The sequence below is a fragment of the Podarcis raffonei genome, chromosome 3, assembly GCF_027172205.1.
Source record: "Podarcis raffonei isolate rPodRaf1 chromosome 3, rPodRaf1.pri, whole genome shotgun sequence".
In the NCBI taxonomy this organism is placed as follows: Eukaryota; Metazoa; Chordata; class Lepidosauria; order Squamata; family Lacertidae; genus Podarcis; species Podarcis raffonei.
In genome coordinates this window covers 70978301-70990785 of record NC_070604.1, presented here as the reverse complement: position 1 = coordinate 70990785, position 12485 = coordinate 70978301, and the positions used below count along the sequence as shown (strand labels likewise).

General features: G+C 40.3%; 1 protein-coding gene across 3 annotated transcripts in view; it reads right to left on the bottom strand.

Annotated features, from left to right (window-relative positions):
- SYNJ2 (synaptojanin 2) overlaps positions 1–12485 on the bottom strand; it is a 54271-nt gene that overhangs the window by 12667 nt on the left and 29119 nt on the right. For 2 of the 3 annotated variants that reach the window (XM_053382261.1, XM_053382263.1), the window contains 12 exons: positions 12276–12372; positions 9406–9578; positions 9065–9146; positions 8624–8773; positions 8373–8538; positions 7353–7544; positions 6140–6221; positions 5315–5455; positions 3527–3719; positions 2264–2422; positions 1180–1336; positions 658–775 (listed from right to left, as the gene is read on the bottom strand). In XM_053382261.1, the coding sequence (XP_053238236.1) occupies positions 658–775; positions 1180–1336; positions 2264–2422; positions 3527–3719; positions 5315–5455; positions 6140–6221; positions 7353–7544; positions 8373–8538; positions 8624–8773; positions 9065–9146; positions 9406–9578; positions 12276–12372 (1710 nt within the window). The remainder of the gene's footprint in view (positions 1–657; positions 776–1179; positions 1337–2263; positions 2423–3526; positions 3720–5314; positions 5456–6139; positions 6222–7352; positions 7545–8372; positions 8539–8623; positions 8774–9064; positions 9147–9405; positions 9579–12275; positions 12373–12485) is intronic. The other variant, XM_053382262.1, reaches the window with a different exon arrangement.

The window sequence follows — 12485 nt, the reverse complement described above, 5'->3', positions numbered from 1 at the left end:
TTATCAAGTACGCATCCAGATACCACCATTACTGACAGCAACTTCCTAATGGCAGGGTAGCCAGAGGGAGGATTACGTGTGTCTGCAAATGACATATAGTCTAAGCCTACAGGTGCTGTCTAACAGGCAAGATTTCTGTCTTTTGATATTTTTGTTACATTTTATGGAAATGCAGATACTAAAACTAGTGGGAAAATAAAAAACACATCAAAAGTTATTTTTATGAGAAAAGGCTCTAGGATCACACTGATAGCACAGGGTGCCACAAATCTGGGATTCCTCAGAAACTGTCAATGCTGCACACCTAATTGGCCAAAGGATTTTGTGAGCATGAACCAAGCACACACTCCTTTATAGTGAATTAGGTCAATCTCACCAACTATTGTCTGCTCTGCCTGGCAATGGCTCTCCACAGTCCTGGATAATTTCCTCATAATCTTTTTTTAAATCTGTGATCTTTTGAACTAGAGATGCTAGAGGTTGAACCTGGGACCTTATGCATGTTTTGCGTGCCGCTTTCCATACAGAACCAAAACCATCCTTTGAGCTACAGAACCATCCTTTACTATGCAACAGTACAGAAAAGCATGACAATCACAGAAACAACAGCATCTCTGCCATTTCAGAAGGGTTATGCTTCTGTTGATGTTACGGTACCTGTGATCGCTTGCCTGGAGTTCAGCTCTTCCATAATACATCAAGGCACCAGGAGACCAAATGGGTTTGATTTTGGTTTCTGGACTGAGATCAGTGTCAAAAAGATTGATCTCTCCAGCTTTGTAAAAGAAAACAGAATTCAGTTTCAGAGTTTAAAATCATTAGAGCAAAATGTTGGGACTTCAGTCACTTTTTATGGTGGCTTATAACTTATGTGGCACCCAACTGTCAGGACACAAAATATTATAATATATATTATTTTAACACATGAGTACTGCAGTGGTATGGGCAACAAAACACAATGCACTGATGGTAAATAGTAATTCATTTATTTCCATACAGGGTGACTCAAATGGTAAGTATGGCAATTTTGAGTTCTCTGCCCCACAGGGGTGTCAGTTGACACAAGAGGATCTAACTTTGGTACCCGTCTATAATTAAGCTATTACAATACATATCTTCATTTCATGATACAAAAAGAAGTCAATCAGACTTTTAAGAAACTGAGAAGATCCTACCCACCCGTTTTATGAATAGGAAGTTTCTTCCTCCACCAAAGTACTCTGTCAGTCCAGGCTGGAGTTCTGCATTTGTCACTTGTATCATAAGCCTCTGAGCCAACATCGTACTTATATGTTGGTCCAAAATTAATGGTTCCTTCATGAAAATCCTTAAAGATCTATAAAACAAATCACAGATCATCTAAATCGTGGCTTATTATGGTGCCACTCATACAGTATTTTTTCTCTTGGTATAAAACAGATCTCCACCATGTAGCTCTAAGCACAGATAGCAGCCTGATTACAGTCATACCTCGGGATGAATACGTTTCAGCTTAAATATTTTCGGGTTGCGCTCCGCAGCAACCCAAAAGTAACGGAGCGTGTTACTTCCAGGTTTCGCCACTCGCGCACGCGCAGATGCACAAAATGATGTCACACGCATGCGCGGAAGCGGCGAAATGCGACCCGCGCACGTGCAGACGCATCTTACGTTCGCTTCAGGATGCGATCTGGAACGGATTCCGTTCGCATCCAGAGGTACCACTGTACTTACATTTTTAGCAAAGTATTTTTGCTTATGTTATGTACTTGAATAAGACAAAACGGCAACTAGAAAAATGACCCCATTAAAAAATAGTTATAATCCTGTTCAGCCATTAAGAGTTTAAATTTTGGTTGTTGTTTTTTTTAAAAAAATTCCAACTTTTCTAACTTCATTATTATTTTACTATAGTCCCCCCCCAAAAAACCCTGTAGCTAACCTACCTTGATATTTATTTCATAAGGAAGGTAGGATTTTAAAAAAAAATTCAAACAAAAGCAACCAGATGCACACCATGGACCTCTGGCAGCACAAGTTTTAAGAATATCATTGTTTATTAAATGAATAATCACCCTGCCTTCCACTGCAAAACAGAAGGTGGCCTCAATAGTGTCCCTAAGTAGTCTCTCATCCAGACCCAAAGCTGCTTAGATTCAGTTAGGTTGCTGCAACATGTGCATTCAGATCAGGCTTTGGGCATCTGCTTCAAATAACTAAAGAGCTTTTGGGTGAATATCTCTTTTACAGTAAATGCTCTTTCAAACAGCACCAGTCCGCTTACTTTTCCACTGGATTTCTGCTGCTGCAGTTGATCAAACTCCAGGAGTGTCTTCCAATCTTGTCGTTTGAGAAAATAAAATACTTCTTCATAGGTCAAGTCAATGCGGTAGTTAAAATCACCACACCAGAACACATAGTCATGGGAAAACATGCTTCTTCCCTGTTTGTGTGTGAGAGAAAATTGTATTTTCAAGCACAGATTAAACAACAGGATTTTAATCTTCCTTATTTCTGAGTGCTGTTTTAGAATTTTCTTCCGAGTATGGCCCATTAATAAATACTGGGCACTACGTTTCTCGATACAACTTTGATCTTTAGTTTCAGTACAGGCCACTATCTTATACTGAAACAATACTGATCCTATAATCTGGCACAATCACAGTTAACTAAGATAGCTCAAGCGCATATGCACATCTGTTTTGATGACACATGCTTTTAACTTGAAAAATGTGCTTCATACCACACAGAGACATGAGGTGCAATGCTAGCTTCCTGGCAGGGGTGTCCCTGACATTTACCTGGAGGGAAATGGAGCGGTGGAGGCATTGGTTCAGTACAAGTGCATCGGTGGAGCCAATCCAGTGCTCCTGCCAGTGAACCTGCCCCACCATGCCAACCTCCCTGCCATTTCACCCCTCCCACTCCTGGTAAGTGGCAGCAATACTGTTGCCAGGAAACTAGTGTTGTTGGTTCCACCTCCCCAAGTGAGCCACTTCCTGTCCACCAAAGCACAATCTTCATATTAAATGAAGGTGAATTTGCCCCTTAAAACTATAGTCTCACACTACTATACCTATAAATTGAAACAAACTGTAATAAAGATTTACTGCAATTCTCAACCATCAAGCTTTTGTTTAGAGTCCATTGTTTCAGCTAAATTTAAATGTTTGTTATAAAACCAAGTATAACAAAAACTCAAAACATACCCAACAAAAATATATGCATTCCACATCAAATCGTGTCTGCAGCTATAGTATCACTAGAGGGCACTGTTAATATGGATATATTTTGAATACAGATGTACAAGCTACTTCTAAGCATGGTTTGCCCAAATTCAGGCTATCTTTTTAAGGCTTCAGAATAAGTGGCTACAGAAATCCTCACACACACATGGAGATAAATGTCTGTGCTACATTCCCTGAATTAAGATTGGGGAGAAGGGAATTTTACACCCACCCACCCCTGAATATATTCCTTTTGCTCCGATAGTTTTCATGGGTAAGAATTCAGCACAACTCTAAATAAAACATTTCAAGAACCTCACCATTGGAAAGCTCAGCTTCTGTGTGATCTCTTTATAGTCCTCATTCCGCTCTTTCACCTGAGACTGACCAGCTGTCAAGTGGCTGCATAGAAAGCATAAGCTGGTGCTATGAAACTGAAAACGGATGGCAACTGCTCCTTTATTGCCAGCTTTCCCTCCCATTCCAGTCTTCACTGTGTCCACTGCTACATCCCTGGGCAGGAGAGAACAGCCAAAGACAAAAGGAAGCGTTTGCTAAGGAAGTGTAAAGGAAATACACAGAACAATAGGCACAGTAGACTGTCACTAGGCTGGATGGCCATCTGTCTTGGATGCTTTAGTTCAGATTCCTGCATTGCAGGGGGTTGGACTGGATGACCCTTGGGGTCCCTTCCAACGCTACAATTCTATGGCTCCTTGACTAACAAAGAAGGATCCTGTGCAAGCCCTGCCAAAATGAATGAACATGGAAAGTCTGATGCATCTACATGAGCCTTACAAAAGGGAAGCTGCCACTACACTGACTTCATCCAGCTCATGTATTTATTATCTTGATGTGATGTCACAGAACTACACTCCAGGTCTCTCCATCTAACACTTGTGACTGTCCTGTGGCCACACCCTCAACGCCCCTGCTTCTGACCCTCCTTGAGGGTTTTTGTCTGGCTGAACTGTGTTTTGAACTCTGATAATGCCTCTTGCTTGTGTGTATGAAGGACAGCGCAGGGTGTTTGTGTGTGTGTATATCTGTGTGCATAGCAACTAGCCTAGCATACAAAGGTAAACTTTACATTCATTGCTCTGCCCACTTTCGCGTCTGGCCTCACACTCACCAGTCGTATGTGGCCACTGGGAGATTTCCCAGAATAAAATACAGCCAACTTCCCACACCCCAATAAATTTTGACCCATTTTTCACCCATTCAAAACTTCAAAACTCTAAATCACATTTGGCATAACAGCACTTCTGAACCTAGGTTTTTTTTTATAAAACAGTTTATTAAGGCTTAGATGGAACAACTGCCTTGAAAGAAATACATAGACTTAAACAGAAACATTATATATTTTTTAATTTTGCTCACACTCCTTTGTTCATTCTGCCATCTATCTAGCCAGCCATATTCAAGATGCATGCCATTAAGCTTGCCCTAAAATATAGTTTCCTTAATGGAGAGCATGTCCAATTTGAAGACATATCAATAAAGATTCCAAGACTCACTGGTTGTACAAAGACATTGGATTCTTATCTCATTATACATGACAAAGCCATTTTTCACCTTCTCACCCCTTCTGGCAACTTCTGTTTCAGTGTATCTGAAGAAGTGTGCATGCACACGAAAGCTCATACCAAGAACTAACTTAGTTGGTCTTTAAGGTGCTACTGGAAGGAAAAAATTTTTTTGTTTTGACTATGGCAGACCAACACAGCTACCTTTCTGTAACTGGTTGTACTCTGTAAATTATTCAAGCAGAATCCAATTCAAAGGGAGCAATTCGTCAATCACAATTCCTGCCCATATTCTTTGAAAAAAGAATGGAGTTTGCTGCAAGAATTACAGTTGGTAACAGGATCCCAACAGCAGAATCCTTAATTCAGTGGGTCTTACTTATGTTTAGGATTTCAGGCTCAATCACTGATTATGAAAGTTTCTTTTTTTAAACAAAAACAACGTTTGTGATGCAAAAGCAGCATGAGCCAGAGTGAGTAAATTCCCACTTAATAATTATTTCCCTTCACTTTCACCAAATTAGAATTTGCAGTGAAAGAAGACTTCTACTTGCTCCCAGTTCCCCACTGCAGGGGATATACCTGATGAAGGGGACATGGAAAGGTCGTACAAAAATGAAGAGGCAAACACCAACAAGCTGTGCTGATGTCAACAGAATGTATCGATGTGTCCTGGAAAGGGCTTTCTGAAGCTGTTCTCCCCACATCTTCTTATTAGTTGTGCTGCAACAGGTAAACGCAAGCATTAATTGCAGTAGCAGGAAAACTGGATAGGGCATGAAATAGTCTTCACTGGATAGAACACAAGGTTAATTCCAGAGCTCATAAATGACACCTTATTGATAACTCAGGGCTGCATCAGCACTTTATCTAACTATCATGTTCATACAGGATACACTGGTCTTACTCTGCTCCAGAGCTCCTCTGTGTCTCCACTTCAGGCAGATAAGACAATAATAGACCAGTTTCTAACAGAGATTCAGAGAAATCAGCATTTTTCATTTCATTCTCTTTCTGCCATGTTTGAAAGGCTGCAAAATCATAGTTATTTATTGCAATGAATAAAGCCCATCTGAGTGTGGTTCACGTATGAATGAACATCACTTGATTATTCAACACTTGATGATGTTCCATTGAATGAATGAATGCAGTTTCCATTTAAATTTATTGTGCTTGAATTGATATCAGGTGATATGAAAGATTTATTTGTGGTGATTCATCTTTGAAGGCTCATGCATGCATGACAATCATCACTGGATGCCAGAGTCAACAGGTGATGAGCATGCATATGTGAACCAGCTATTAGCATTTTGTAAATTATACATGCACCACTACACAGAGTACAAGCAACTATGTCAATATATGATATGGAGTATAATACAGTTAAATTGCTCAGTTTAAGCATACCTAGCATTCACAATATTCCCAGCATTTAATTCTACCATCTCTTCAAATCCCACGGCAAATATGTCGGCTGGACAATGGTCATCTATGGTAACAGGAGAGGGGGCGGGGAAGAACACATACAAAAGTGAGTTGATGCTTTGTGAGTATGTTTCTTTTCCTAATGTAAAAACAAAATAAACCATGGTTATTAACCATGGTTAAGTGATTTCAATGGTCAGCTGGTCAAGTTGAGAGAGTATGTGAGAGACACTAGTGCATTATGCTTGCTTTCTGTAGGCACAGATGCGCATACCCAGCTTTTAGTAAAAATGCCCCCTCACCCACAATGCAAGCAAGTATGATTCTAGAACAGAACAGGGTTCTTCATCAATGGGTTTCCATGTGTCACTGGACTGCATCTTCCATAAACCCCAGCTAGCTTAGTCACTGATTAGGGATGATGGGAGTTATAGTCCAATAGCCTGTCGCCCAAGGTTGCAGAACACTGCCACAGAGAAAGGCAACAGAACTCACAAAGCCCAGTATTATTTCCCATGTGGAGCTTTGGCTTTTTCTGTGGTGGAATGCTTCCCTCTATTATTATACTGTATATGATAATCCTAATATTGACTTAGATTTTCAAATATTGTTCACACATGCATGTTCACCACAGAATCCCCCTTTCAGACTTTTCTACCAATCAGGGGGTGAAATTCTGTGTTGTGCTCTTCCAAACAATCCATCTACACAAACATTGTAGCTTACCAGGCGGAAAGATTCCTCCCCCTCCACTCTTCTAGGGGTTCTCCTGACCCCCAAAACCAATTTTGGGGAAAGGGGAAGACCCATTGCACAAATGGAAGTCTTTGTACAGGGTTTCCAGGGCTGATTAGGTGAATCCCACCTAAGGAGTGCCTTAAATGTGAACCAAATTCCAGCTTTTCAGATAGGATGGAAGTATCTTTGACCACCGAGGGTAAAACTTAAAAGTCCCTCACTTTGAGTGGAAAATATACAAATGCTGCATTTTCAGACTTCTCTATTAACCACATTATCTTGGACTATTTATGAGCAAAACTAGGTTTCTAGGTGGTGTGCAAGTACCCTAACAATTTTAATGCCCCACAAACTGAGTTTGAACAAATACAAACACAGATACATATGTATGCTTATATGCAGGAATACGATATGTGTGTATGTAAGCACAAATACGCTTGTCACTGCATGACAATACCTTGAAATTCTGAAACACCAGAAAGCTTCGGGGAATCCAATAACCAATCGGTTAACTCGCTGGTACCAAGGATATTGCTCTTAAACTGTTTGCCTCCATTTACATTCCAAGTCCCCATAGCCACACGAATTCTCTTGAAGTTTGTGAATTCAAACTGATGCTCTGACATAGCTTTCAAAATGCTAGGGGTCACTGATGGAAAGAAGGGAGGGAAAGGGGAGTAGGATTTCTGCCATGAAATAAAACGGACCATATGAATCATCAGAATACCAACATCTCTCCTGATAATTGCTTTTGTTGGCATGCCTTAAATCACTAGGGATAAACATTTCAGGCTATGCCACAAGCCACAAGTGATGCTCTTCCTCACAGTTCATAAGCAGGAACATGAACAGTTCAGGAGCAACTGGGCAGCTTATGAGGAAACGTTAAGCAAGCATTAGTGCTCATCTGCTGTTGGGCATTTTGCAGACTGACAGCGCAATCCTATGCATGTTCACTCAGAGGTAAACTTCTATTGCGTTCAGCAATAGAAATACACACAGAATTGCAACCCGAGAATCCAAACCAACCTATATCTATTTTTGTTCTCTTGCACATAGTTGTATTATTTTAAAAAGTTTTAAAAGACATAATTAATAGGGGTATGAAACTACTGAAATGTATATAAATGATAACTATAAATAATTTAAATTAAAAAAGAGGGTGAAGACATGAGTATGGGTCTTTTAAATGGCGGCCCCTAATTGGTGGAATGCCCTCCCCTGGCACCATCACTAGCTGTTTTTAGGCACCAGGCGAAACATTCTTATTCATCTAGGCCTTTGAATTTTTATTTTAGTGGGGTTGGGTGGAGTTGGATCTGTCTTATCTGTCTTTCTGTCATGGGGCAGAGTTGGAACTGTCTGCCTGTCTACCTATCTTTTACATATACTATTTTCATTGACTTTTGTCTGAGCTGCAGCTGCTAATTCCTTTACACACCAATACCAAAAATAGTCAGAGCTAATTCTTTCTTACTCAGCAATGCCGTGTGGTCCATGAGCATCCTCTCTTTTTCCGCTTGCTCTTCACTGTAGAAATCACCCATAAGCAGCAAGTCAATGGCTTCCTGTTTCACACCATCAAAAAAGTTTGACTGGATTGTCCGTGACACTGAGCGCGCCCCGTCCTTGAACTTCCCAACCTATATAACAAAAGGATTAATAGCATTCATTTAACTCACAGTGACAGCTTCCAAGAATATGACGATTATCACTTCTCTCCTCTACCTTAGCTTTTCCATCCAAGGCACGGCTGCCTGTAAAAATCCTACTTAGGTTGTGTCCATTGAGGGCCCACATTGCTTTATAAGACTCCAGGAAACGTTCAACTATAGGCTTGGAGTTTAATCCCAGGCTCTCTAGCTGAGTGAACAGAACCTGGATGAGAAAAAAGAGGAATAAGCCCGAGAGAAACAGATAAGATCACTGCCCTCATCAAAAACTTGCTGCTGGTTGTTACATTAAGGATTTTGTTCAGGATATTGATCTCAAAGCGTAAGAAAGAGCCCTGCTGGATCTGACCAAAGAGTCAAGCATCCTGTCCTCACTTTGGCAAACCAGATACGTATGAGAAAGACACAATCTTTCACCTTTTCACAAGATTGACATAATGCAGGCATGAAAAACAGGGGGAAAGCATTCCTGTAAAATGTCTGGTGATTCACTCACCTCAAGTGCTATGAAGGACTGAACGGTGTTAGTTCGAGCCAGACAATCCAGGCAGTTGGTTCGCAAGGTACCCATCTGTTGACTTCAAAAATCAAGTCAAAGAATGAAATGATTTAGCATTCCCACAAATCCCAAAAAACAACAACTTTCTAAAAACCTGCTGAAAAGGGAAGAAGGGAAGAAGCAGATACATATATATGTAAAGAGTTGGGTTGTTTACTGTTAGCTTCCTTTGCCCCAATCCAATGAGGATGCAACCTTCCATATGCAGAGTCAATGCACATCTGGAAGCTTGAAAAGGAAAGCACAAGCAACTGGTATCAAAGGGTTAAGACGCTCACCGGAAACCTGCATGCTCGCCCTTGGTGAAGATGCCTAATTCTTCCCAATGCAACTTCAGCTGAGGCCCCAGCAAATTCTCAAGCTTCTCCATCTTCCCACCTTTTGCAAACTGGTGGTAATCAAAATTAATCATGGGTGTGTCTCCTGCATGGGATGATGCCCAGAGCAACTTCTAATTGCAAAGGAAAGGGACAGAGAGAAAAACCTTTTTGCAGAAAAATATACCGTATATGAGAATATGCACTGAACTGCTGTTGAACCATTTATACCTAATCATGATGCTAAGTTGTAAATTCAATAATATTCACTGCATATTTTAAAATTCAATTCCCTTAGGTGTTTTTTGTTGTTGTTGCACTAATCAGTACCGCTCAATTTATAACCAAAACTAAGGCCTCAGTTAGACTGTGTGGGCCTGTGTCCCACACATCATGTGTCTCCCACATGATGACACATAAAGTATTAGTATGTAGTTGTGTGTTGTCAGAATACAGCTTCATGCCAATATGTATTTTGTACTCACAACCTAAATGCCCATTCCAAAGTCTCTCCTATGGATTGGGAGATATGACAGAGAATAAAAATTACACCTGCAAAAGGGCATGAAATAATGCAAAAAATAAAAATAAAGTTGTGATCCAGTTCACTATACCAGCTTGAAAGTATGAATAATAGCACATACTCAGGGTGCAATCCTGTGCTGAAGATATCTGAAGTGAGAGGCCATAGAATTCAAAGGAAGCTCTGCTACCTTAGCAAGAATGCAAGATTTGCTGCTGCCCCCCCCCAAAAAAATACCAGCAGAAAACACTCCAGGTACACTGTCAGAAAGCCGCATGAGGCCAAGTGATTATACTGTACATTTATTTAGTGTTTCTATCCTGCCTTTTAAGCTGCATTGCATATAGGGAGAGGTATAGGTGCAAACGTTTCAGATTGCGATATTAAACATGGCTGCATTCTTGCTTCCTGTGTTTGCTCACTTAGAACTGTTATCAAGCTCATTTCAAAGTTCAAATGGCCAAGTTCCAAAATAAATTCAGAAGAAGAGGCGCTTCAGGCACTGACGATGTTAAGAACTGCTTATAACTAGAGGAGAGTCATGCTTCACAGTCTGTTACTGCCGTTGGATCTGTTTCTTTGGTAACTGCCCACACTTCAGTGACTATTTACAGACAGCTGCATTAGGGAGCATACTTGGGAATGATATCAGACTAAACCATTACTATCTCAGCATGAATCATTGTTCAAAGTATTGTGCCCAATTGTGCAGCTGGGCTACTCATTAACATTACAGAGAAATGACAAATTATCATCTCTAACAGGAATTACAGGTGATACTGAGAGGGAGGATAGAACCTAACAGGGGAACAATACTGACAATGAACTTCAATGCACAGTGGGAGTTTGTGAGGGAGAAGAAGTGGAACCACCTGAGGGCTCAGTCCATGCTGATGCCTCAACTTCCCCTCCCCATGGGGTAGAAAGTAGAGACTATAGTGCCTGTATAAATTTTATGAAATGAATGAATGAATGAGGGTTTGGCCAGCATCAGTTGTAGTGGCTGGAGCAGAGTGCCCAGTCTTGATCAACAGGCTTTGATCAACAGGCGTTGATCTTTGATCAACTTGCTTGTGAGGAACATTGTCTCCCCCTTGGAGAAGGAGGGAGATACAGCTCAGACACAGCAAAGCATCACACATTTTTGCAAACCACTAAGAGGTTTTATTACAATCAAGTGGTATATCAAAACATATCAATTGTTAAATATATATTTTTTAATAAAAGGAGGGGGGCTTCAGGTCCACCTGGGGTTCCAATTTGAGTCCAATAAATCATTTATTCTAAACTGTGCTCACCTGTCAATTAGGTGACATCACAGTGATGGGCAGGTAATGTCACGTGGTGGGTAACAGTGGAGGTGGCATATGGCTGTGTGTCCTAGTTCACTGTGGGAAGCCAGCATGGACAATGATCACATTGAACACATCCTGCTCTATGTGAGTCTGTGAGAGAGTCTCCTGCAGGGAATGCCTCTGCATACCAGAAGCCTGCAGAAAGCAGGATTGAACTCCCCGTGCAACAGCTGTTGTGTGGGGAGTTGAAATCTGTTCATTATCTCCCTGTACCTGCCAACTCTTAACAGGTGGGCAAAACTATACCGATGGGTCAAAGTTTGCCTGCAGGGGGGAAGGAGATAAAAGATCTGGCTTGCCAGGTCAAAAAGGTTCCTCAGGTCTGCCATAGGGCAAGGAGGCTGTTGGGTGGGAAGATAAGAGACAATTGCAGTAGTTAAGGGTATGTGTTCCTCTTTCTTTTCTCAGTGACAAATATGGTTGGAATTTCAAAGGCATACTGCTATTTAATTTTTAAAATATTTAAAATACCAAAAATATGATCTGGCAATCTCTGATTTAAGTGGAAATATCCTTCCTTTGGAAATGTTGATGATTTTCAAAAGAACTGATTTTTAAAATATTTTATTTAGCAGGATTTATCATCAGCAGTTATATAAAATATAGCATGCAAGTTAAAATTATCTATAAAACCCAGGTGTTAAAAATCAAGCTAAGTCAATGTTTTCCAAAATAAAATCAGAAATTTTAAAAGCATAAAATGTAAAATAAAATAGCATATTAAAATACATGTCAAATTTACATGTCTGTATAGGCTTAATTAACCAAGAATGGTTTGGTTTATCCGTTTAACTGATGTGCTTACAATGACATTTACAATTGACATTGTGATGGTAATTGCAAAGGCCGGACAGGAATGTCTTTCTAGCAAACATTCATACATACAAACTTTATGAAGTCTCCCAAGAATCCCAGTTATACTAAACAAGCATGTCTTTGCTCTTTGTTTTTACCTTGAAAGCCCTGTTGAGGACGTCCTCTCCTCCTTTGCTTCCTAACAGGTTAACAATCACTTGTTTACCATATTGTTCTTTCATGAGCATTATATGCCTGCAAAAGTAGAAACAGATTGCTTTGGTTTCATAAATATTCGACGTGATCTCGGGTGAAATCTACCCTAGTAGATTGTGGAAATGTTTTTTTTTTTTAAATCGTTTTGAAAA